We start from the raw sequence: 27,112 nt of genomic DNA, 5'->3' as shown, positions 1-27,112 counted from the left end.
GCTTAGTGTGTGGCCCATGGCAAGGCTCAGAACCTATTGTGGACTTGGTCCAAATTTAATTCTGAAAGAGTCATCTACTGTTTGAAGCTCTTTACTGACACAAGCAGAGGCCATCCATTGAGATCTGCCTCCGTTTCCCCAGGCCTCCAAGCAACTCAAAGCCCAGTAAGACTTGCTCTGTCCTTGGGGGAAAGCATTCAGCCTGAAAAGTGCTTCAAATCTATCAAGATGTTAATGACCTGTGGCAAGACTCTGGCAGCAGCTGAAGCACCTCTGTTGCCAGAATTCATTTATACTGGGTGGGTGTTTTCGACAACCACTTAATTAAACACATTGCTTTTCTCTATAAATTCTCCATGGCAGCAACCTCATCCAGATAGCTAATGGTCCCCGAGTGACCTGTGTTACAGGACAGTGAGGGCATTTAGTTACTGCCATCACAAACGCACTTGGATGTGTTTGTTTTCCCATGACCGCTACCAGTTAGAGAGGACTTGGAAGGGTCAAGAGGTGAAAAAAGTCTGATGCAGCTAAATGCCCAGCTCTGTCATTTACTAGCAGTTTGACCTTGGATGTACAAATGTCTTTTATCCTCTGGGCCTCAGTTCTTTAATCTATAAAATGGGGATATTAATATGGCCGTTTTAAGGATTGAATTAATTAACTAATTCCCAATACTTTTTAATTTAATTTTTATTTTTTTAGAAAACTTTTATTTAATAAATATAAATTTCCAAAGTACAACTTTTGAATCACAGTGGCTTTTCCCCCTATAACCTCCCTCCTACCTGCAACCATCCCATCTCCCAACCCTCTCCCATACCATTCTTCATCAAAATTCATTTTCAATTATCTTTATATACAGAAGATCAACTTAGTATATACTAAGTAAAGATTTTACCAGTTTGCACCCACACAGAAACACAAAGTATAAAGTACTGTTTGAGTACTAGCTATACCATTAATTTGCATAGTACAGCACATTAAGGACAGAGGTCCTACTTTGGCAGCAAGTGGACAGTGACTCCTGTTGTTGATTTAATAATTGGCACTCTTATTTATGACATCAGTGATCACCCGAGGCACTTGTCATGAGCTGCCAACGTGTGCCCAATACTTACAACACTTTTTGTTACATAGTATGTACCATATAAGAGTGGGTTTTCAAGCCACTGTTGTTAATATTTACTTGTATTCATTCATTTGTATATTCATTTATGTATTTGCTGAACTGCTTTCTTAGGCCAAGCACATCCCTAAATGATGAAAATACAGAGGCAAACAACCAAAGATTTCTATCTTTAAGCGGATCTCAAGTCTTTTACATACAGGGCATGTAAAAGAAGCCACAGGAGTGTAATTCATGTGATGTATAATCCTACAAATAATTCCATAGAAACACAGAACTTACTGTATATTGTTGCATCAAGTAAAGGGAACATCCAAGACTGAAAGAGGAGGGATTGAATTGGAATCCCCTGGCATGTTTCTAACTCTACTATTTGGGGCAAGTCAGCTTGAGCATGTCCCAAATTGTACATCTCCTCCCTCTCTTATTCCAACTCTTATATTTAATAGACATCACTTTTCAGTTAAATTTCAACACCTAAGAATAATTGTGTGTTAATTACAGAGTTCAACCAATAGTATTAAGTAGAACAAAAAAAAAATACTGAAATGGATAAAGTATTAAGTTGTTCATCAACAGTCAGGACAAGGGCTGATCAAGTCATTGTTTCTCATAGTGTCCATTTCTAGTGTCTACAAATACTAACTGATAGAATAAAAAAGGGAGAGAACGATCCAACATGGGAAGCCAGACACACAGCAGACTCATAGAATGGCAGATGTCCTAAATAGCACTCTGGCCTCAGAATCAGCCCCTAAGGCATTCAGATCTGGCTGAAGAGCCCATGAGAGTATTTTAGGCATGGAAAGCCAAGACACTCTGGCAAAAAAATCTCTGTGAGTGAGATCCCAGGAGAAAGAATGGGCCATCAAAGAAGGAGGTACCTTTCTCTGAAGGGAGGAGAGAACTTCCACTTTGACCATGACCTTGTCTGAATAAGATCGAAGTTGGCAAACTCAAAAGGCTTCCATAGCCTTGGCAACTCATGACAAGAGCCTAGGGTGATTACTGATGCCATAAACAAGAGTGTCAATTTGTTAAGTCAACAACAGGAGTCACTGTGCACTTACTCCTCATGTAGGATCTCTGTCCTTAATGTGTTGTTCAATGTGAATTAATACTATAACTAGTACTCAAACAGCATTTTACACTTTGTGTTTCTATGTGGGTGCAAACTGTTGAAATCTTTACTTAATATATGCTAAATTGATCTTCTATATATAAAGATAATTGAAAATGAATCTTGATGTGAATTGAATGGGAGAGGGAGTGGGAGAGGGGAGGGTTGCGGGTGGGAGGGGAAAAAGCCATTGTAATCCATAAGCTGTACTATGGAAATTTATATTTATTAAATAAATGTTAAAAAAAAAGAAAGAGGGGGAGAGATTTCCTAAATGATATAATGGGAAAGAACATTCCAGAAGGAGGGAAGAATATGTGCACAGTAATAGAGTTAGATTCAGTTACGTATGACTGGATTCTAGTGAGCAACAAGGTGGGAAAGAAACAGGGTAGAAGGGTAGGAAGAGTCCAAAAAATATTTTGAATGTTAGGCTAAAGAATTTGGATCACATTTTCTACTATATTCACAAATTGGAAGTCCATAGGCTATTTCCACGCCACTTAGTTTTCTTTAAGATTTTTATTTCAATGACACTAGATAGAATAGGTGCTCCCAGTTTGCCAACACCTTGCCACTCCCCATTGCCTTTACCTAGTGCTTTCTCATTCCCTGGATGCAGTGATGTATGCAAAGCAGCCCTTCTTACCCACTCAAGAGAAGCAACTGTGTGCATCTCTTCCAACTACAAGTTCAGTGACTTCACCTTGGTATCTTTTTAAATGAGTGACCTCTTTATTTATTTGAAAGACAGACTGACACAGAGAGAAGAAGACACAGAGATTGTCCATTCACTGGTTTACTCCTCCTAAGCCAGGCTGAAGGCAGAGAGTAGTAACTTCATCAAGGTTTCTCACATGGGTGGCTAGAACCCAAATACTTGGGCTATCATCTACTGCTTTCTCAGGCACATTACCAGGAGCTGGATTGAAAGAGGAAGAGGCAGGACTAGAAGCAACACTCTAAAATAGGATGTGGGTGTTTCAAGAGAGAGCTTAACCCACCATACCACATACCCATTTGTCTTTTTTTTTAATTTGTATTTATTTATTTGAAGGCATAGTTGCAGAGAGAGAGAGAGAGAGAGAGAGAGAGAGAAATCTTCCATGCAGTGGTTCACTCCCAAAATGGACGCAATGGCTGGGGCTGAGCCAGGTTGAACTGAAGCCAGGAGCATGGAACTTCATTTGGGTCTCCACATGGGTGGCAGAGGAACAAGTACTTGCACCGTCTGTGCTGCTTTCTCAGTGCATTAGCAGAGAGCTGGATCAGAAGTGGAGCAGCTGTGCACAACACCAATTTCTCTGCTTGGTTTCTTGAAATCAGTTAGAATAGTCATTTATACTAATAAAATAAAATCATGACATCATGATCATAATTATTATTTTAGAACTTATTTAGTAGTTAGAGCATGCCATTGTCTTGATGTTTCCTTCATAACCTTTGTGGGCATTTCTGTGTTAAGTTACTGAAAGATATCAAATAAGGTATTGATGTTATTATAAAGGCATTAAACTCCAGAAATAAGTACCTCTGATAATTTAAATCTAATCTTGGTTATTCAAGTGCCTATCAGTGTATGTTTCATTAAAGGGAGCAAATAAGAACCTAGTCTTCATATTGAGGTTGTCCACACTGTTACAGCACCACAGTCATTATATAAACAACCATTATAACCTCTTAGGAATAAACATGCTTCTTCATTCACAAACAGTCCGTTGTCCCCAGTCTATGAAGTCCTGTTGTAGGAATGGTGGGGTGGGCTTAGGGAGAGTATATTATGTGAAGGGGAGGAAGCTACTATGTGTTCAGTAGACAGAGTTGCAGTCCAAGAGTTGCTGTGGTTTCTGAAGTGCTGTGCTACATGAATTAATAAAAGTGTAGAATTCTGAATGAAGAAAATCTTCAGGGACAGGAGTGATAATGATAAAAGAATCAGTCTTGGGAAGGGTGTTGTGGCACAGCAGGTTAATCTGCCACTTGGGCCATCTGCATCCCATATCAGAGTGCTGGCTTGAGTTCTGGCTGCTTTGCTTCCAATCCAACTCTCTGGTAACCCTCCTGGGAAACAGCAGATGATGGCTCAAGTATTTTTATTCCCGCCACCTATGTGGGAGACCCCAGCGAGCTCTTGACTCCTGGCTTTAGCCTGGCCCACCAATGGCTCTTTTGAGCATTTCAGAGTATACCAGCAGATGGAATGTATTTCTCTGTCTCTTTCCTTCTCTCCCTGTCACTCTGCCTCTCAAATAAGTAAACAAAGAAATCTTGCCAAAAAAGGATCAGTCTACCATGAAGATGTAGCAATCCTAGATGTGCATACACCAAACAAAAGAGATGCAAAATACAGATTTTTTTTTTTTTGACAGTGAGAGAGAGAGAGACAGAAAGGTCTTCCTTTTTCTGTTGGTTCACCCCCCAAGTGGCCGCTACAGCCAGTGCATTGTGGCTGGCGTGCTGCACCAATCCGAAGCCAGGAGCCAGATGCTTCTCCTGGTCTCCCATGCGGGTGCAGGGCCCAAGGACCAGGGCCATCCTCCACTGCACTCCCGGGCCACAGCAAAGAGCTGGACTGGAAGAGGGGCAACCGGGACAGAATCCGGCACCCTGACCTGGACTAGAACCCAGGGTGCCGGCGCCGCAGGCGGAGGATTAGCATGATGATACAGTCGGGGCGTAAAGGAACTGATATCATGTACACAGGCACACTTGACTGCTGGAGGAAGATTGCTCGTGATGAAGCGTTTTTCAAGGGTGCATGGTTCAACGTCCTCAGAGGCATGGGTGGTGCTTTTGTGCTTGTCTGGTATGATGAAATCAAGAAGTTCACATAAGTTATTCCCTAGGTTTGTTTCCCTGTAAACAGGCATGTTGTATTATAATCTTGAGCATTCTTGACAGGCTCTTGTCTGTCTTATCAAAAGCAACTATGTGCTGGTTGAAAATGGGAAGCAATAATATTCTTCTGACCAGTTTTCTCTTAAAGCCATTTCCATGATGATGATGATGATGATGGGACTCAATTACATTTTTTTTATTTCAGTCACTCCTGATAAATAATTTGAAGACATAAAAATATACACAATACAAAAAAAATTAATAAAGAGTGATCCTCTGTGGAAAAAAAAATCAATGAAATTGACAAACCTCTAGCAGGATTGATGAAGAAAAAAAGAGAGGAGACATAAACTACCAGTGTCAAAAATGATACAAGGGTACCACGACTGACCCTACAGACATCCGTGAGATTCCAAGGAATTGCAGCTAAAAACTCAACTCACGTAAATTTGACAACTTTAATGAAACAGACTAATGTGCCAAAACACACAAACTGCAATAGCTCATTCCACATGAACTTAAAAATTTGAATAACCCTTTACAAATTAGAAGATTGCATTGGTAATTAAAAAGTTCCCTCGGGGCCAGCGCTATAGCATAGTGGGTAAAGCCTGCACTGCTGGCATCCCATATGAGTGCCGGTTCAAGTCCCTGATGCTCCACTTCCGATCTAGCTCTCTGCTATGGCCTGGGAAAGCAGTGGAGGATGGCCCACGTCCTTGGGCCCCTCCACACACGTGGGAGACCAGGAAGAAGCTCCTGGCTCCTGACTTCGGGTCAGCGCAGCTTCGGCTGTTTCGGCCATCTGGGGAGTAAACCAGTGCATGGAAGACCTCTCTCTCTCTCTCTCTCTCTCTCTCTCTCTCTCTGCCTCTCTGTAACTCTGCCTGTCAAATAAAATAAATAAATAATTAAAAATGTTTCCTCAAGGCTGGAGCCGCGGCTCACTAGGTTAATCCTCCGCCTTGCGGCGCTGGCACACTGCGTTCTAGTCCCAGTCGGGGCGCCGGATTCTGTCCCGGTTGCCCCTCTTCCAGGCCAGCCCTCTGCTGTGGCCAGGGAGTGCAGTGGAGGATGGCCCAAGTGCTTGGGCCCTGCACCTGTGTGGGAGACCAGGAAAAGCACCTGGCTCCTGCCTTCGGATCAGCACGATGTGCCGGCCGCGGCGGCCATTGGAGGGTGAACCAACAGCAAAGGAAGACCTTTCTCTCTCTCTCTCTCTCACTGTTCACTCTGCCTGTCAAAAAAAAAAAAAAAAAAAAGTTCCCTCAAAAGAAATGTGAAGCCCCAGATGATTATTCTGGAGACTTCTATGAAATGTTTACTGACCATGGAGGTCCATTTACATAATCTTTTCTGGAAAAAAGAGAAGAAAACACTTTCTGACTTGTTTCTTAAGTAAATATAACCTGATACCCAAACCAGATAAAGACAGTACAAAAATATAGACCAATATCCCTCATGAATTTAGATATAAAAATTCTGAAAATAAGAGTAAATAGAATCAAGTAACATATAAAAAGAATATTTTCATCATAGACAAATGGTTTTATTCCAAGGATACAAGGCTGATTCATTATTGCAAAAATAAATCAATATAATATATAATATATATAATATATAAATCAATATAATATAATATTAACAGAAGAAAATCAAATGATTATGTCAATAGATGCTGAAGAGGCACTTGACAAATTCAACATGAATTCATGATTTAAAAGTGCTTAGAGGAATAATTGAGGGAAACTTTCCTCTATCTGATAAAGGACAAAGCCTAAAGGAAACATCATACTATTGGAGAAAGACTAATGCTAAGATTGGGAAAAAGAAAAAGAGAGAAAGGGAGGGAGAGAGGGGCAGGGAGAAGGGGTGGAGAGAGACAGCCTGTATCTACTGGTTCACTCCCCAAAAGGCTGCAATGGTGAGAGCTAAGCTGCTCCAAAGCCAGGAGCCAGAAGCTTCTTCCAGGTATTCCACATGGGTGCAGGTGCCCATGGACTTGGGCCATCTGCTACTGCTTTCCCAGGTGCATTAGCAGGGAGCTGAACTGGAAGTGGAGCAGCAGGAACTGAACCGGCACCCATATGGGATGGTGGCACTGCAGGCAGCAGCTTTATCTGCTATGCCACAGAACCAGCCCCAGGATCTTCATTCTTACTACTGCTATGCAATATAGTATTGGATGTTTTAACCAGCAAAAGGAAAGAAAAGGAAATAAAAAAGCACACATACAACACACACACACATTCACACATATATATACTTACACACATATATACATGTGTGTGTGTATACAGTGTGTATATATAAGAAAAAAGTCTGATTTGTATGTGGCATGATAATCTAAGCTGAAAATTACAATGAAACAAGACAAAACAAAAATCATAAAACAAGCAAACTCCTATAATTAATAAGAATTTAATGAGATTTCAAGCCATAAGAACAATGTAAATTAACATATGGTATTTGTATATAATAGCAACGAAGAAGTGAGCATCAAAATGAAAAATTCAATAACATAATCTCTCTCTCTCCCTCCCTCTCTCTTCCTGTCTCTCTCCCCCCACACACAACCAAAAAGAAATACTTACGAGTAATTTATCAAAAACATATACAGCAGTTGTATACTGAAAGCTACCAAACGCAGAGATAAAGTCATAGGAAACATAAATAAATCAGCTGACATACTGGGTTCCTGGATTGGAAGACTTTGCATAGTGAATGCATCAATTCTCTTAAAATCTGATAAACATGTTTAGAACAATTCCGATGGAAATCACAACAAGATTTTTTTCATTGGTATAGACAAATCTGTCCCAGAATTTTTATTAAAAAAAAAAGAAGAAGAAGAAATTAGAGGGCTAAAATATCCTAACAAAGTATAAACTTCTCCCCACTGGCGCTTCGTATTTTCTACCATGAAACTGCAGCCATTGGCTGTAACTAATTAGACAAAAAGAGGCTAATCTATTAGGCAGCCTATGACTTGAAGGGGCAGCTCAAAGCAGGTGACTTGGACTAACAGAATTTCTCATGACAATCTGAACTGGGAGATACAGCGATACTCCAGCTAGCTGTGAGAGCGCATCTGAAAATTCACGGACAGCCAGGAGTAAATATACATCGAGAGGTCGCAGGCAAGGTGCAATTAAAGAGGCGAAGAATTGGCAGAAGGTGGGAGGAGCCGACCAGGCAGGAGGAAAGGGAGATGCGGAGGGAAGAAACCACCCTGAGAACAGCCTCTGTTCCTCGTGACTTTGCAGGTTCTGCAAAGCCCAGTTGTGCGTGGCTCTTGTTCTTAGAATTCTGTGGGATTCCTCAGAGTACTTTTGGAACATCTCTCACCCTCGTGGGTTTGCCTTATCTGGACTATATCTTCTGTGCCCGCGGAGCCGTCACTGCCAGTGCAGAAAGCGTACAGCAGTCCCATTGCAAACTAATAAGCGATCGAGGCGGCAAGGTGTGTGCCGGCGCGCTATCTTGTTCCTCTCCTCTTCCCTCTATGCTGCCTCCTCTCAGCTGAGCCTGGTTTTCCTTCCAGCTTTCTTGGCTTCCCATCAAGTGCACCCCTTAAAGTAATTTCAGGGGAAGAGAGGGCCCCTCCGGGGGTGAGCCTCTCGTTAGCTCCGGGAGCACTGCGGAGGACCTGGGCTGTACAGCAGCTATTCAGCTATTTTGTGAGATGGAGAGAAAGACAGGGAGTGCCCAGCCTCTTTGCTTCTGCGTAACTTCCAAAATATCCTCCAACCAATGGTGGTGCAGTGGGGAGAGCAAAATTGGCTGGCTGTGTAGAAGAAACCATTGGGAGAGCAGCCTAATGGAATGTCAGTAGCTGGGAAGTGGATGCTGGCCTTGATGTTGTCACTACTACTGTGTCCGCGTCCCTTTATTGAGGCTTGGCTTCCTCAGTTGTCAGGAGGGAGGTCATAACTAATTAATGGGGAGAATATTCCCGAGTTGCAGAGAAGCTGTTGCTCTTCCTGCATATGATGTGCTTCTGCTTCAGCCTCCCCTGCTCTCTTCCTTGTATCTTGGCTGTCATGGTGCTGACGTCCGTGCCATCTCGTGCTTCTTGCTGGATCCCATCTGGAGGCCTGTGTAACATCTCTTTCCTGCAATACTCTTCCCTGTGACATTCCTCTGTGTCCCTTGTTCCTGGGCTCTGCATTTAGGTGTCTTTTTCCTTTTGTCTGTGTTCCGGAAGGTGGGGAGGTGCCAGCAGAACAGGGGAGTGTTTGCTTCACCACTGTGCCACTAGAGCTTGTAATGTAATGGTTCAAAAATATTTTTTGGAGTAAGGGAGATTGATTACTTCTGGCCTAGTTACCTAGTGTTGCGAATCTAAAGAAATACTTCTTTATGCCACATAGTGCGAAGTTCAATTGAGAATCAATAAAAATCAATTTGCTTTGGAGCTTCAATCCTGAACCGCTGCCCTTGTGACCATGGACCTGGGCTCACACTTGAATCAGCCATCGACTTCTCTGGTTACTGTATCTAAATGAACGTAGCTGACTTCTTGATTGGCATGCTTGCTTGTTTCCTATTGGGCCTTTGTTCCAACCGCTCCAGGTTCTTTTTCTTCTAAGGTGTCCCACAGTAGACACCAGCAAAGACAACTTTACATATAATACTCAGTAATTCAGAGCATCCAATATAATTTAAAAATACCCAGCTGGGTCAGAAAAACAAAAAACAGGCAAACAGACATAACCAATCCTCTCTTCCTCTCTCTCCACATATAAATATATTTATAATTAATAGCATATAATAAATATATAAAATACATTTATGATTAATGACTACTCTTAATTTTTTTAGGAAATTGAAACAAATATTTAATATATCTGAACATTGTTGTAGGCTTGAGCTTTTTTAAGGTGAATTTGCTTCAGTCACTATTTATTAACTCAATAATTGTTCTGGGGCTGGCACTGTAGTGTAGTGGGTAGAGCTGCCACTTGTGGCATGGGCATCCCATATAGGAGCCAGTTAAGTCCTGCTGCTACAATTCCAATCCAGCTCCCTGCTAATGTGCCTGGCAAAAGCAGTGAAGAATGGCCCAAGTGCTTGGGTCTCTGTATCCTCGTGGGAGACTCAGAAAAAGCTCTTGGCTTCAAATCAGCCCAGCTCTGCCCTTTGCAGCCATTTGGGGAGTGAACCAGCAGATGGAAGATCTCTCTGTCTCTCCCTTTCTCTCTGTAACTCTGCCTTTTAAATAAATAAATAAATATTTAGAAAAAAAATCAATGTGTTCCAAAAGCACTTAAAGGATTTAGAAGAGTCATCTTCATCATTGTCTTACTTTTCTTAAATATTTATTTTATTTACTTGAGAGGTAGAATGACAGAGAGGGAGGGAGAGACAGAGAGATACAGAGAGGGAGATCTTTCATTCACTAGTTCATTTCCCAGATGGCCACAAAGACCTGAGCTGGGCCAGTCTAAAGCCAGAAGCCAGGACCTCCATCCAGGTCTCCCAACATGGGTTTCAGAGACCCAAGTACTTGATCCATCTTCTGCTGCTTTCTCAGGTACATTAGCAGGAAACTAGATTAGACACAGAGCAACTGGGACTCAAACCAGCCCTCAGATATGGAAGACTTAGTCTGTTGTGCCATGATGCTGGTCCCCATAGTCATAATTGAATACTTTATGTGTGCTTTGTGCTGCATGAAGTTCTCTATATAAAATATTTCTTGCCCTTACAATAGCCCTCTGAAGAATATATAATTATTACCTTCATTTGGGAGATGTGGAAACTGAATCTTAGAAAAATTAATTTTTCTGCTATCTTAGAGATAGGAAGTGGGAGAACTGCATTTCCAACCCCAGGTCTGTGAGATAGAGAGCCAATTGCTTCTCAAGAATCTAACACTTGAAATATGAGATGAAGATCAGATGGAATATTGGTTACAGCAAATGCTTTTAAGAATCTTGACAAAACTGTTGGTCAAGTGCGATTTGTTCTTGAAATCGGAAAAGACCCCCTAAAATTTACACTAAAATGTGGTCCCTTAAAGTTCTCTAGAAATGCTATCCAGGGTGCCACATATGCTACCGGAATTTGGGGTGCCTTACGATTTCACCATGGGCTTATTACTAAATCCCCGATATTAATAAACCCAAGAGGGTTCTTGCCTAATATTTACAGAAGAATTGTAAATACCGGCAAAGATAAATGAGGCAGCATGGTATGTTTTAAGCTTTTATTTAGTGAGAAAGATTTATAGGAGAGTGAGAGATTTATTTAAGAGAGAGAGAGGTAAATAGGGGTTCATACCAAGCACCAGGAACCAGCCACGTGGATGAGTATCTAGGCCAGGAAGCCTAGAGCACATGGCCCGAAGGTCATGCACCCTGGAGGCGCGGGGCTACAGCAAGCTACTTCCTAGCGAGAGGCCAGGGAAAAAGAGCAGGGCAGGACACACTGTGCCCCAGGCTTTTAACCCACTTCCAAAGGGGAGTGGTTAATTAACCTGATTGGCTGGTGGGCACCCAGGTGTGGCCAGGTAGGGGAATGAGGCCACACAGGGGCGTGGCAAAGGCGTGGTCTTCCAGTTCACAAATCTGATCAATTTTAACCTGTATGCCTGCCTACTTCATTCTCAGGGAAGAAGCATTATAAAAGAAACTGATGGGGCGGATCTGGTAGCACAGTGGGTTAAGCCGCTGCCTGTAACACCAGCATTCCATATCAGAACATTGATTCAAGTCTTGGATGCTTTGCTTCTGACCCAGCTCCTGCTAATGTGCCTGGAAGAACAACAGAAGATGGCCCAACTACTTGTGCCCCTGTCACCCATGAGGGAGACCAGGATGGAATTCCTGGCTCTTGGCTTTAATCTGGCTCAATCCTGGCTATTGCAGCCATCTAGAGACTGAACCAGCAGATTGATAATTTCTCTCTGTCTCTTCCTCTCTGTGACTGCCTTTCAAATTAAAACAAACAAACAAACAAAAAACAACAACAACAAAAAAAACCCTTAGAATCTGATGTGCTCTTAAAAAAAAAAGAAAGAAAGAAATTGGCATTCACAGAAGAGTTTCTCTGCCCCAGGCCAGGTTACATGATGCTCTTTGATCTTAGAACCATGCCTGGGGCAGTAAGAAGCAGAAGAGGGGGTCGGTGCTCTGGCACAGTAGGTTAATCCTCCACCTGCAGTGCCGGCATCCCATATGGGCATCGATTCAAGTCCTGGCTGCTCCTCTTCCGATCCAGCTCTCTGCTATGGCCTGGGAAAGCAGTGGAAGATGGCCCAAATCCTTGGGCCTCTGTACCCACGTGGGAGACCTGGAAGAAGCTCCTGGCTCCTGGCTTCAGATCTGCTCCGCTCCAGCCATTGTGGCCATTTGGGGAGTGAACCAGTGCACGGAAGATCTCTCTCTCTTCCTCTCACTATCTGTAACTCTACCTCTCAAATAAATAAATAAAATCTTAAAAAAAAAAAAAAAGCTGGAGAGATTTATTCCTGAAGTTTCTAGAACTTGCAATAAAGTAAGGGCAGTCAGGATTAGTTCTTTTGATTCACAAATGTTCCAGTGTTACCCCAAATTCCTCAGGTCCAAACTCCAAGAGGGCCTCCTCTGGTGGTCCAAAGCTACTAGGTAGGGCTCACATTCTTAGAATAGCTCCTGAAAAGGCCTTGGTTTTTCAAACCTTGGTCCTGCCTCTGAATACCTTTTAAAGGCTAAAGATGCCTGGATTCCATCTCAGCTCCCTGGAATTAGAATTTCCGGGAGGGCTATCTTACTCTTAAAAGGTGATTTCATTATTATAGTTTTCATTTATAAATTACACAAACACATCTTATCTACCACGTTATTCTGCACATGTTTTTGTGTGTTTGCACAGCTATACCTTCTCTATAAATTAACCATTCTGCATCAAGCTATCGAATCCTGCTTATCCTTTAAAACCCTCTTCAAACACCTTTCACTCAGAGCCTTGCCTGACTTCTCAGGTGGGTTTAGATGACTTTCAGTGGAGCAAATTCACTAATTACAAACGTGGACTCTGGAGGCAGACTCCCTTTGTTTGAATTCCAGTTCCATAACTTCTGGTTGAATGACTTCAGGTAAGCAGGAATGAAAGTGTTGAAAACCTTCTTCAAACGCATCAGATAGGTTCCTGGGGGCTCTTTGGCTCTTTTTCTTTATTGTTCTGCACTCTGCACTGGGGCCTCATCCCACCTTTGGGGCCTGCATTCCTCTTCCCTGTGCGTTTCTCCTCACATCTTAGTGAACTGTATACTACTTAAGAGTTGAAAGATCTACTTAGTCTGCCTGCTAAGTGCACAGAGCTTGGTACCTGGCTGGGTGTGTAAGATAGTGGGGGATGGGGGGAAGAGACAGTGAGAGAGAGAGAGAGAGAGAAATGAACCCAGAGGAGACCTGCAAAGATGGAAGTTTTGTGGACATAGAGCTTTAATTAGAATACTGCATTTGTTTTGAAACTCCTCTATTTTTCAGAAACCGGAGAGACCCAGGGCAAGAGTAACCAAATGACTGAACGAAATGTATGCGGATTATGTAGCTAACAGTTTTAGAAGGCTCCACTTAACTCAGGATGAGGGAAATTGCTTTGCTTTAATGCTATGCATTTTTCATCTGTTTGTGTTTGAAGGGAAAACTCAAGCTGGATTCTCTTCAGGGCTTAGAACCCTGTGGGTGATCAGGGACTACATGCAATAAATGATTCAGTGTTTGCCTCTTGGGTGGCTGATTTCTGGCTAGCTAAGATATTGCCTTCTTCTTCAAGGGCTGGGCTATACTAAGAGGTTTGGGGGGTACAATAAAATTGATGAACATATCAAAGGTAGTCACTATTTAATATCAGGAAAGATGCCCCCATGGAGGGGGGAGGTATTAGAATATGAATAACTTTAGAAGAAAATAATTCTTGGAAGAAAATCATTTCCAACCTGCAAATAGATTTTTACACAGGAGTATAAGATTACACAGGATATAAGATTATATTGTTGGGCATGGAGTTGCGGTGGCTGGAACAACCTCTCTGATGATTTGAGCAGCAGCTGGAGCTCCTGGAAATTTGCAGTGGCTTCAGCCTGTCATTGCTGGTTCGCTGTTGCCCTCTGCTGGTGAAACTGTTGTCATCCAAGGAAATTACAGACGCCCAGGTGCCTGCTTACCTGGGGCGATCTGGGCTTGTCCCTCAAGTAAGGAAGCACAGCACAGCACAGCACAAACGCAGAGGAGACATGTGGAGGATGCTCCGCAGGAGGAGCCCGACCCTCTCAACCAAGAGCATTGCTATTGTGGTCTCTTCTTTATTCTGTGCCCTGCCCGTTGGAGATCCAGATAGGAGTAAGGCACTGTCTGCACCAGAGGGGCTCCTACTTTGGGTGGGGGAGGATGTGGAGGAACAAGTACACAAATCGCTATCTTATATAGAACAATGGGAATAGGGCCACTTCTGAGGTCTTTAAAGGAAGGAGACATGACATCCCCTTGGAAGGAAAGGTGAGGCTCTGTGGAATACACAATGGTTAACCTGGGAACTTGAAGGATGAGTGAGAGTTTTCATTTAAAAATACTTCTTATCATAAAAGTAGAATGCGCTCATTATAAAATAAACTCTGGCAAATAAAGTCATGGAAAGACACAAAAGACCCTTGAAATCTTAACACTCAGAAATCAGTGTTGACATTTTGATGGGTGCATTCTGTTGTTACTAAGTTGGAAGCATACTATATGCAACATTGTGTATTCTGCTTCTTCTTACTATTATATGACATGGGCATTTCCCTCAATGTTACTGATCATTATTTTTTGAAAACATGTCATTTTATAGGGAGCATTTCCAGGGGGGTAAACCTGAGGGTTAGATTCCCCAAACAGCATGAGTCAAGGCATATAAAGTTGTACAGAGAAGAGATGGTTCATTCTTTATTAATTCAATTGAGAAATATTTTTTTGAATAGCAATGAACTTGGCAATACATGCCAAGACCTAATTCTTTGTAGAATTGACAATATAGGAGAGGTGATAGGCATGAAATCTCTATCTCTCAAATATATATGTGTATGCATATATATTCATAGAAATGGGTATGAAAATGAAGGAGACATTGTGGGATATGCAAAGTGAACACAAGAAAGAAGAGAAGTAGTTCCAGAGACCTGGGAAGGTGCTGGTGGAAGGGGAAATGCATCTCAGGTCTATAGGAATGAAGTAGTTGAGGGAGATCAGGAAGAAGATCGCAGCAGGAGCAGCAGCATGTGCTAAGGCCCTCATGTGGCTGTAACATAGAAACTGAAAGAAGAGCGAGGGGAATGGGATGGGGAGATTTGTCCTGTGATGAGGTTGAAAAGTAAGTAGGATCTGGACCGACAGAGCCTCTCAGTTCAGACTTTTTGCCATTTCTCATAACAGCTATGGGAAGTATTTTAATCGGAGTGTGGAGAGGAAGATGATGTTTATGTCCTCAGAAGAAACTTCGCACTGCAGTAGGGTGAAGTTGGGAGGGAACAGGAGCAGGTACGGGTGAACAAGGTGGAGGTGGCTGGTAGCCAAAGTCCGAGAGGGTAATTGCAATTGCCAAGGCAGAAGACAGGAGAAGACAGGGTTAGGATAGTAATGGTGGAAATAGAGAGAAGCAGGTGGTTTCGAGAGACTTTTAGGAAATAAAACCTCTAGATCTTGGAATGTAAGAGAGGAAATGTAATGAAGCCAGGATGATGTCCAGCTGGCCTAACTCTTTGGAAAGAGAGTTCTTCCCCAAGAGAGGGAGCACTATGAAGACAATGTTTAGAAGGGGAAGTGGAGTTTTGTTTCCGGGAGGAAGTTTGCTAGAGAAAGCAATTGCAGGAGTGGTCTGTGCCATCACAGTGGCTCCCTCCAGGAGGTGACTTTTATCAGATTGACACACCATGCTCAAGGGTCCTCATCCGGGTAGTGGGAGGAAACTAACACTGTGCATGGATTTGTTGACTCCACATTTGTTGCAATTCCCTGCACTACTGCTTGCTCTGTGTGAAACACTGGCCATTTCATCATTCAGTTCTGTGGACCTTAGTTTCCCTGTCTTTAAACTGAAAGTGATGTTTAATTCAAAGCATTACTGTAAGGATTCATTGAGAGCATTGATATTCAAGGACTTTGTAAACTTCCAGGCACTGTACAAACATTCTATATTATTATTATTGCTATTTCTATGTTTCTTATTATTACCACCCAAACTTCAATGGTATTAACATCAGGAATATGCAATTCAATGTTTTCTCCAAGAGTTCTTTGGGAAAAAAATGGTGTGATTGAAATCTAAATAAATAAATATACCACCCAGGAGCTAGAGATGGTGGCCCCAAACTATTTATAGGCCTATGTTTACTTGAATTCAGACATTCCTGACTTGTAAATTATGCAGAGTCTGTGTCACAGCAGAGCACTTTGGGCTCCTAAAAAGAATTCTTTTTCCCGGAATCCTTTACCTTTTAAAATAAATCTCATTATGGAGTGCTGACATTTTCAGTAAAACCATTCAACCAAAAGCTGCAGTGTTTGTAGACTAAAAACAAGTCTGGTTTATTAGGCAGCAGCTTATAACTTACTGCTAAGTAGATGCAATCTATTTAGAGAACCTATATAGATATCTGATAAGACATGGCAGTCTCTGTGTTTTTCTGACTGAGACTGAATGCTGTGTGGATGGCTCAAGAACTCTTCCTCACAAGGCAATAGGAATTCAATCTCAATATGTACAGGGGTGGATGGAAACCACAGCAGCAGATTTAAACCACATCTCTTGGACCTTTTGCTGTTTCCTTCCACTCTCTGATTATCTCTGCTATTGCATTCCGGCAAATGACTTTGGGTGTAACCTTCTTCTAAGTGTTGTGGAGAGATATGGAGCTAATACTAGAAGACCATAAAGACTGGCATTTACCAGGGCCTCAATCAATGATCTCTTTCTTTTTTTCCTCCTCCTTTTTTACCTCTTATTTTCTTCTTCATCTTCTTTCTTCTTTTCATGTCTCCTTCTGTTCTTCCGAACATGCATTCAACTCCTACTCCTAACTCCCAACTTTGTCTTGTGTGTCAGTATTTAAAATATTCTGAGGAGTGGCTTTTTTTTTTTTTTTTTTTTGAGTTACCCAAAGTCACTCAGTATCCTGAGTCCCTACCAGCAAGAGTATTGGCTAACTTACAGAGCCATGACTGAGACTCATTTCTCTTAACCCTCTCCCTAGAATCACAGAGGTAAGGACTAGTACTGTCTTCATTTTATAGATAAGAAACCTGATCCATGTGAAGGTTTAAAGTCCAGTCTTACAGTCACTAAGTGACAGAACTGAAAGTTTCCACCCCCATTTTATCTTCAGTAAAAACAATGTGAGCTTTGGAGATTAGCATAAACTAGTTTGTGGTGGTGCAGACTGAGTTAGAACAAAGAGATATATTAGGTGTCCTTGGAGGAACATATACTCTGAATGTTTCCTAGAGAACCAGAAAGAGGTGGAGACATGTGAACCAGCTGACGACGGACGCAGACTTGGTATTACCCCACGGTATTCCATCATAGGAGCTCATGATGGCAAAACATTTCTCTGTCATCTTCCACCTCCCTTCTTCCTTAGTCATGGGCCAGTCTGAGGACAGAGGAGTAGAATTAGCTGTATCTCCGCTCCTCTTTCTTTGGAGGTGATCAAACCTCATGATCTTCTGCACTAGCAGAGGTGTTTCAGTGAATGCCATTATCTTTAACTTGGAAAGCCTATATACATCCCTGATTTGCCTTCTCTCTGATGCTTCCTATAGGATAGACCACTGGAACAATGAGAAGGAAAGGTTGTTGCTGATCACAGACAGGACTCTCTTGATCTGCAAATATGACTTCATCATGCTCAGCTGTGTGCAGCTGCAGCGGATTCCCCTGAGTGCTGTCTATCGCATCTGCCTGGGCAAGTTTGCCTTCCCTGGGATGTCACTGGACAGGTGAGTATGATGCCTTAGACCCGGGGAAGTGATACAATAGGGTGGGACGTGCAGGGAGGATGATCACAAAACTTAGTTCAGTACTGTAAGCTAGGAAAACAGAGACTTTTGACAGTTGAATTCATGAAACTTCATTGAGTTCTTACTCTATGTCAGGCATCAGGGATGCAAAATAAATTTGTACTTTCATGTGAGAACTTGATAAGTAAATAGCTAAATACAAAGATAGAAGAACCATGAAAACAGGAAAGAAATGGTCTCATCCTTATTCATGTGCCAGATAATCAGAAAATATTCTTTGTGAAGCCCTTGAGCCAATGTTTGATGTTAGGGAGGAGCTTCCCAAAGAAAGAGAACAAAATTGTAAAGACATTCCAGGCAGAAGGAACAGTACAACCAAGGGAATGAAAGGGGGGAAATTACTATGCCTTTGAGAATTGAATTACTGTGGAAAGCCCAGTGGATAGAACCCACGAGGGCTAAGAGGGCTTCTTACAAGAAGTCTCTTTGAGGTTGTCCCTGGAGACTTATTGGGAGGGGGTATAAACTGTCATTGAGATGTTCACATTGACCAAGAAACTTGGTGAAGACTGCAGAGGAGGACTACAGAACTGAACTAGTTCCTGTTATTACATTGGAAGGAACTGCTTTTCTTAAACACTTTTGATCTAAGCCAGAAAGACAAGAGTCTTCTAAGATTGAATGTGAACAACATTCATTGAAGTATGGGTTTCTTGAGAGCATGTGCTATTTTCCTTGTCCTTTAGGTACCTGACATCAGGCCTGGCATAAAGCGAGATATTTTTTTAAGACACTGGGGAAAAAATGCATACCCTGAGCAAATGATGTCTTTTCCTTATTCATAGCTTACCATATTAACAACCTACTTTTTATTTACTCTTTTCAAGGATGCAGGGAGTGATTAATTGACTTAGTTTATTAAATTTTAAAATTAGAAGATTTTCAATTAGACATGGATAGATAGAGATAAGGGAGCTTCAAAAATTTCATGGAAAATTTGTTTTATGAAAAACTATGAAATGGGTTTCAAGATTTTTGCATCTAAATAAACTTATCTTTTAAATCTATTTTTCCACAAGTTGTTTGAAGTACTCTTGGATGTTGGAAAAATATATTTAAACATTGCTAACAAAACATTTATTTTTAAGACCTCTCTTTTTTACCTACAACCTTACAGGTTGTACAATCCCTACAGGTGATAACAAATTCTTAAGTATTTTTTGAAAGAAATAATACATAAATATGAAAGAATAAAAATGTTTCTTATTGAAAAAAGTTTCTGACTATATATATTATATACTTATGCATGTAAGTATACATCTACTTATACACATTTAAAATTAAGTATCTTCCCACATATATTTGTTACATATTATTTAAACTAAGGGGAGTACATGTCACAAATTGCCCTGCCTAGTGCTACATTATCTAATGTTATAGCTTAGAGATTTTTTTAAATAACCAGGTAGAGATCACTACTAGTTTTTTTAGTACAGAATATTCTGTATTAAGTCTAATCTGTTTATCTAGTCTTTTATTGATGGATATTTACTTTTACCATTTTTTAGTAGGAAAATGCTGCACAAATGTGTGATACTAACTGTACTGTAGATTTCTAGAAGTGGCATTAAGAGTTTAAAGTCCATGAATATTAACAGATAGTGTCAAATTGTCTTCCTAACTGGTAGCATCAGTTGGTATTCCCAGGAAGTATGAAAGTAGCCTTTGATGTTTCTCTGTTTTTTTGACATCAGTTTCTATCATCTTTTTCTTACTAGAAAAATCACTTAGTTTTTATCAGATTGGTGAGTATTCATTAAATTGAGAATGCAAGAAAATTAACGATTAAAATGGCGATGAAAGATTATTTTGTATGTATACTTTTCTTTCTTGTGTGAAAATTCAGTTAGCAAGTAGTTGGTTGTTGAATTTCAAAATACTGCTTTTTGTTCATAACAGAATTTTTCTGTTCTCATTCATTAATTTGCATGTTTGTATGTATTATTTCCTATTGCTCTATTTGTATGTGTATTATGCATTTTGTGACTTTTTCACTTCATTTATTTTTTAAAGATTTATTTATGTATTTGAAAATTAGAGTTACACAGAGAGAGAAGGAGAGGTAGAGAGGGAGAGAGAGAGGTCTTCCATCCGCTGGTTCACTCCTCAATTAATCCAGGAGCCAGGAGCTTCCTCTGGGTCTTCCCATGTGGGTGCAGGGGCCCAAGATCTTGGGCCATCCTTCACTGCTTTCTCAGGCCATAGCAGAAAGCAGGATTGGAAGTGGGACAGCTAGGTCTCGAACTGGCGCCCATGTGGGATGCCAGCACTACAGGCAGCAGCTTCACCTACCATGCCATAGTGCCAGCCCTGTAATTTTTTTAGTTTAATTTTTATGTACTTACAGTCATTTTTGTTAGGTATGTAAGCTTTATGTATTTAAACTTTCTCTAATGTTGCTTTTGCAAATACATAGAAGTGTTCTATTTTATTTCATATACCCAACTATTTTTGGTTCCTCTTTACCTGGAGAATGGATTGAAATAATTTTAATTGCCACATAGTCATTGTACATATTTATATAATAGAGTATGGTCTTTTCAATATATGTATATGACATGAAATGTTAAGATTAAGGGAATTGGCATGTCCATCACTTTAGACACTTACCAATTTTTGTGTTGGGACCATTGAAAATCCCATTAGCTATTTTGAAAAATGCAATTAATTGTTGTCAACCATGGATACCCTACTATGCAATAGAACATTAGAAGTAGTTTCCCTTATCCTACTACACCCTTGTTCATGTTAACTGTCCTCTCTCCATGCCCCACCCCTAATGTTCCCAGCCTCTGCTTACTACTATTCTAATCTCAACTTCTGTGAGACCAACTTTGTTTTGCTTCCACATATGAATATATCTCTTTCTGTGCCTGATTTATGTTACTTAACATATTCTCCTCTATGCTCAACCAAGTTACCACAATTGGCAGAATCCAAGTGGGATAAACAGAGAGAAAAGGCAAAATGCCTTGCTCTCCTCTCTGTGGTGTTAGCCACTGGACGTAGCCACTTTATTTTTAGCCTTCAGGGTGCTTCATCAGTCACTCCAGTTGTAACATGGTTCTTTATTCTTTTTTGTCATCCATTTTAGTGAGAGTTAAGGGGGGAAATGGCAGGCAACTCTAATGGATAACCTTACAGACATCAGAACTTTTCTTTTGAATGTTGGGTTATTTTAATCCCCTTAATTTTTTTTATTAAGGTTGACTTTTATACATGGTTAGAAACAGAAAATGTTTTTTTAAATTATTTTTACTCTTTGGACTTTACTGAATATGTTTACATTAAAGTAACCATTTCTTTGGGCTTTTTTTTTAACATTTTTATTTATTTAATAAATATAAATTTACAAAGTACAACTTTTGGATTATAGTGGCTTTTCCCCCCATAACCTCCCTCCCACCCACAACCATCCCATCTCCCACTCCCTCTCCCATCCCACTCTTCATCAAGATTCATTTTCAATTATCTTTATATACAGATGATCAACTTAGTATATACTAAGTAAAGATTTCAACAGACAGTACCCACACAACCGCACAAGTTACAGAGTACTATTCAACTATTAGTTTTACCGTTAATTCTCATAGTACAACACATTAAGGACAGAGATTCTACGTGGGGAGCAGGTGCACAGTGATTCCAGTTGTTGATTTAACAATTGACACTCTTATTTATGACGTCAGTAATCACCCAAGGCTCTTGCCATGAGCTATCAAGGCTATGGAAGCCTTCTGACTTCACCAACTCTGATCTTGTTTAGTCAAGGCCATATCACAGTGGAGGTTCCTTCCTCCCTTCAGAGAAAGGTGCCTCCTTCTTTGATGTAAACATTTCTTTGACAACTTCATAGATGCTTCAATGTGTTGTCTTCACTTTCTGCAGAGTTTGATGTATGGCATTTAGATCACTATCATGATGTTATTTTTAATATCTTCTATATCTCTGCTTATTTACCTGGTATTAATTTTTTTACTTGATCTGTCGATAGGAACATTACATTTTGCTATGACTATGATAATTTTTACCTTGTGACTTACATCATGGATGTTTACATTGTCTTGTTTTATGTAGAAACATTTATAGATATTGAATATATTTTCCATTATAAAATTTATCTCCTTTAATTAAAATATATTTTTAAAATATAAATTTAATTAAAATATAAAAATTATCTCCTTTATTACCTTGCCTGCTTTGGGGGAGATACCCTGTCTGTAGGTTATTGCAACAAAAATGTTCATTTGTTTTGAATTTTCTTTGTATATATTTGTCAATTTAGTACTTTAAACTTCTCAAGTCTCTTCATTTTGCCTATGTGTACTTGCATATTTGAGAGGGATTCAAAAAGTTCACAGCATATATGTATTATGAAAAATCTATACATAGATTTCACTTTTTTGCACCAACATAAATGTATCTTAATTTCATTTTCCCATGAATGTTTTGCAGCCCCCTTCTTTAACTGAATTTTGCTTTCTGATCCAACCTTGGTGTCCTTTTTCTTTTAACAAATAAGATTAACCTATTTACCTACATGGATATAACAGATATGGTAGTTCTGCCAAATTGATTTTTGTAGTATTGTACTTTTAAAATATATTACCATATTGTCTATATTTGCTTCCCACTGAGTGTATGTCTTTTCTAACATGCATAAGAAGGTTTGGAGTCTGTTGCTCTGTGTACTGGTGATTGTCAGTGAAACAGCATAGTATTCTTAGTCCCATACATTTTAATACTATCTATGACTTCCTATTACAAATCTGTTTCCATGTAAAACCAAATTCATTCTTATTCTTTTCCTGTTTGTACATAATTCATTTTTCAAAAAAATTGATTATAGTGATCATTATTAGTTACTTTAATGGTTGTTTATTTAAATAACACATTACTACTTGAGGCTAAATCTTCATTCTGAAGAAAGAGAAGTCTGCTCTTTGAACTATTCCCGCATATTCTCATCCTTCACCTCTTTCCTTTCATTAGCTTTACCAGACACATTTTATTTTGTATGGAATATTTTGTTTTATTTCCCATGAGGCACCCAATTATTACCACTGTGAGTTGATGTAATTCCAGCCCTCCTAATTAACCTGTGCAGTTTTATCCAGATTTGCATCCTGTGGTTAGAGTGAGAAAGCCTGTGCCAGCAGCTGGCATGCTGTTAAATGCTAAAGGGCTTTCTCTGGGCACCCAGAGGGAAGAAGTAAAGTGAGGAAGGAGTCCTTGCGTGGACTAGAAATGGAGTCCTGGGTTCCAGATCCAATTTTACGACATTACTTTTGTTTCTGCACCTATTAAAAGGTTATATCAATGGTCATTCTGCTGCATTATCAGTCTTATTGTTAGATTCTAATGATATCACTCGAGAACGCTTGGTAATATGTCTCATAGATATTAAGCACGGACAAGTTCTGATTTTTTTCCCAGATTAAAGCTTTTGTTAACATGGAACTAAGTAGATTAATTTGAGTGTTATCTTTATTTCCAAGTCAGTTGGCCCCTCTCAGGCATTAAGTCATCATTATAAGGTCAGAGGGGAGGCAGTAACAGGGAGAGTGAAGAGTAGGAGGTAGGGGAAAATCAGCAACTAAATAGCAAGTCAACTCCAGAGCAAGTCTTGGGCAGGGTTTGAGCCAATTTTGCTGTTGACAGAAAACACAGCTTTCTCACTGGCAGCCACTGGCTGTGGGTGGTCATGCTGACGCAGTTTATCAAGGGCTTTCCCCTTCCCTATGCAGGCTGACCTGTGATGCCAGGGAGCATGTGTGGTTCACTGACTGCAGCTTACACATGGGAAGGTTCATGGGTTCAGGTGTTATCATCAGAGTATGAAAGCTAAGTCTCAGAATCTATTCTTCAGACTCCCTGTCCAGGGCACATTTTCTTTGGATAAATAATATTTTATTTCTCTTTTCCTCTCTTTCCTTTACTCTTCTCCTTCAGATCCTCCCCCCACCCCCTCTTTCTTTAGCTCTGTTTTGTTGTTTTTGCTCCTCTCCCTCTGTCCATCTAGGGAGAGATAACCTCTCCTGTTAGTGTTTACTTCTGCTGTTCCTGGGCAGCTAGAAGTCTACCAGTACTGAGCAGAACATGTGTCTACATATCCCACCTACTGATGCTGACAAATCAGAGTTGTTTTATTATTTTCCTTTTGCTTAATGTGAAGGCAAAGGGTGACGGTAAGAGATGACCAAAGGCCATAGCTCTTTTATTTGTGAGAAGAAGGCAAAGTCTCTTTGGATTAAATCATTTACCAGAGGCAAAACCTGGTTGTCTTCCAAGATACCTTGTTGTTAGTATGCATCTTTTGTTATCAGTCCTTATCTGAGATGGGATCCTAAATCTTATTGCTATCATAATTGGACTCATTCCCAGAGTTTAATTAAAAAACAATTTCTCTAATCTTATTGTGTCCATAACCTCCCAGAAAAGTGGAAGCGGAAGGGGAAGAAGGCTTCCCTGAGAGTTAACCATAGGGTTAAGGTGATGACTAAATGTAACTACAGCATTTTGTTGCCCTTTGATTTTGGAAAAGTTGCTTCAGTTATTGGAGGGGGGTCTCAATTTCAAATCTATAAAATGTTGGCAATAAAAGTCTCTTCTAGGTTTAATTCACGAGGTCATCAGAGATTTAAATAGTAGATATAAAAGAGCTTTGCAAATTGTAAGAGGTTGAAATAAAACAAAATTTTACTTAAAAATTATAACAAATCCATATTCACTTGCCAGTTGTTCCCTCTTTTAAGGCTTAAAAGAGATAACAATAAGGAAATTGAGATTTTGACTGGTCAAATGACTTTTTTGCCATCATGGAAGCAGATGGGGTTAAGATTTGAAAATCCTCTGATTTCAAATCCACTTTGTCATGCATCTGCTTCTTAATTCTTTTCAAATGCTTCACTATTTTTGTTTGAATTTATTATTTGAGAGACAAAGAAGATAGAGAAAGAGAGGCGAGGAGAGGGAAGGAGAGGGGAGAAGAGGGAAGAAGGGAGGGAGAGGAAGGGAGGGAAGGGGAGGGGAGGGGGCAGGGGAGGAAAGGACTTCTATCAAATGCCCATAATGACTGGAGCCAGGTGAGGCTGAAGCTGGTATCCGGGAATTCAATCCAGGTCTCCCACATGTGTGACAGGGACCCAATTACTTTAGCTGTCGTCTGCTGCCTCCCAGAGTACATATCAGCATTATGCTCAAATTGGGATCACATCAGAGACTCAAACTGGGGTATTCCAATATGCGATACACGCATCCTAACTGGTACTTTAACTGCTGGACCAAACACTTGCCCTGTGTTGTAATTTTTAAAGGTAAACGGACCTCACTTCTTTACCCCTGCCCCAACATGAGCTCTGTGACAGAGACAGAATGTAGACAGTCTGGGATTACAGAGCAGATTCTGAAGTCAGGCTTACAAGGAGCCGGTCCCAGATCTTGCCTTTGGTGACCTAGATCCAGTTAATTAACGATCCATACCCCAGTCACCTTGCTTGGAACCTGGAGCAGGGAGCAGAAGGATAATAGTATCTCTCTAGTTGGTTTCTGAAGGTTCAGTGAGATGCTGTGTGTGAAGTGTTTAGAAAGCGATCTGATGTGTGGTAAGCATTGGAGTGATACAAGCACATACAACATGTTTGGAGAAAGACCCTGGGGGTTCAGGACCTGGGTGCTGATCCACTTCCCTGATACACGTCTCTTCTCTCTGCTAAATCTCCTCTTGCTGAATCAAAAAAACCTCTGAAGCTTCTTTTATTTTGTGTTAAAGCTCTCTACCCACAAATGCAGTTCATTCATCTTAAAGTGATAACCCGATTTTACTTAATCAATTATTCCTGCGAAAAGTCTCACTGAAGAGGTTTTCTGCTGGAAGATGTTGCTGTCGTGTTGATATGCCAACAAAAGCTCTGTGGAGGGCAGAAGGAGGGCATCTCAGACATTACTCTGTCATCTCAGTCTTGCTCCTTTGGATCCCAAGTCCAGAGAGCTGCTCCGTGCCCTCAGCTTTCTAATTTGGCATCTCTTCCTCAGATGAGAGCTTCAAAGGGCCTCTGCTCTGGGTGAAACCAGCTCATAGCCCAGGCCGATTCTGCTGGCTTCGCGTCTGTCAGTGCGTTCTAATCACTGTTATAAGTGTGGTTCTGCGGAACACCTCGTAAAATATTTTCCTATTGCTCCAGCAACATCTCCTGTCTAGACAATCTAATTATGAGCGCAGGGCAAATAGCTGAAGTGTATGCCGCCCCCAAGGGTTGCATAACTCCAGGAGTGGGGTTGGAAAGTCAGGGGAGGGGGCGGGAATGGTGTTGCTTACATTTTGTTGACCTGACCAGAAAATTGAGTGCACCAAAAGAATATGGCTAACGTTTAATTAACAAGAAATGATCTAGTAGAAGCTGGCATTTTGTTGTTTTTCCAAACTCAGTGGAGGATTAAAGGTACCGATGTATTTCCCTCTAATCACATCTTTTTCTTGGCTTCAGAGGTGGTTTGTGGTCTTTGCTTAGAAAAAAAAAAGAAAGAAAAAAGCACTGACTTAATAATCTGCCCTCCCAGCAGCATTCTGAAAATAAAAAGAGACTCTCTAAATATATGTTCTTTCCAAGGAGCAATTCAATTACTCTCAGTGAATCCTTCCTGAACTCTGGCCATGTATCAGGCATTGTGCATGATAAAAGTAACAAGACCTGGATTCTGCCACCAAGTTTTGTTCACGGTGTCAACAGGGAGGCTGGCACTTGTATGACATGCTTAGCTTTGCTTAGGGCTCCAGCTGACGAGCCAACATGGGCACAGGAATAGATGAGAGAATTACCACTGGGAGGGATGGGAAGGTCTTATAGAAGAGGGGAATCTGAGCAGGTGTTATAGGAAGAGTGGAGTTTGGGTAGAGAGAGAGTGAGAAGCAGGATAGTCTTAAGCATAAGCAGATTTGTGCCTCCTAATAAGATCATGCCAAGTCTTCCACGTGGCTGAGGCCTA

The 27,112-nt window shown here is 40.7% G+C and overlaps 1 protein-coding gene across 2 annotated transcripts in view; it reads left to right on the top strand.

Annotated features, from left to right (window-relative positions):
* TPRG1 (tumor protein p63 regulated 1) overlaps nucleotides 1-27,112 on the top strand; it is a 194,398-nt gene that overhangs the window by 94,237 nt on the left and 73,049 nt on the right. For both annotated transcript variants that reach the window (XM_089330863.1, XM_089330864.1), the window contains exon 4: nucleotides 17,870-18,046. In XM_089330863.1, the coding sequence (XP_089186989.1) occupies nucleotides 17,870-18,046 (177 nt within the window). The remainder of the gene's footprint in view (nucleotides 1-17,869; nucleotides 18,047-27,112) is intronic.

Source organism: Oryctolagus cuniculus, chromosome 4 (genome assembly GCF_051225735.1).
Source record: "Oryctolagus cuniculus isolate XC-2025 breed Fujian yellow rabbit chromosome 4, ASM5122573v1, whole genome shotgun sequence".
Taxonomy (NCBI): Eukaryota; Metazoa; Chordata; class Mammalia; order Lagomorpha; family Leporidae; genus Oryctolagus; species Oryctolagus cuniculus.
Note: the sequence above shows the minus strand (reverse complement) of the source record. Positions and strands in the feature narration are given on the sequence as shown.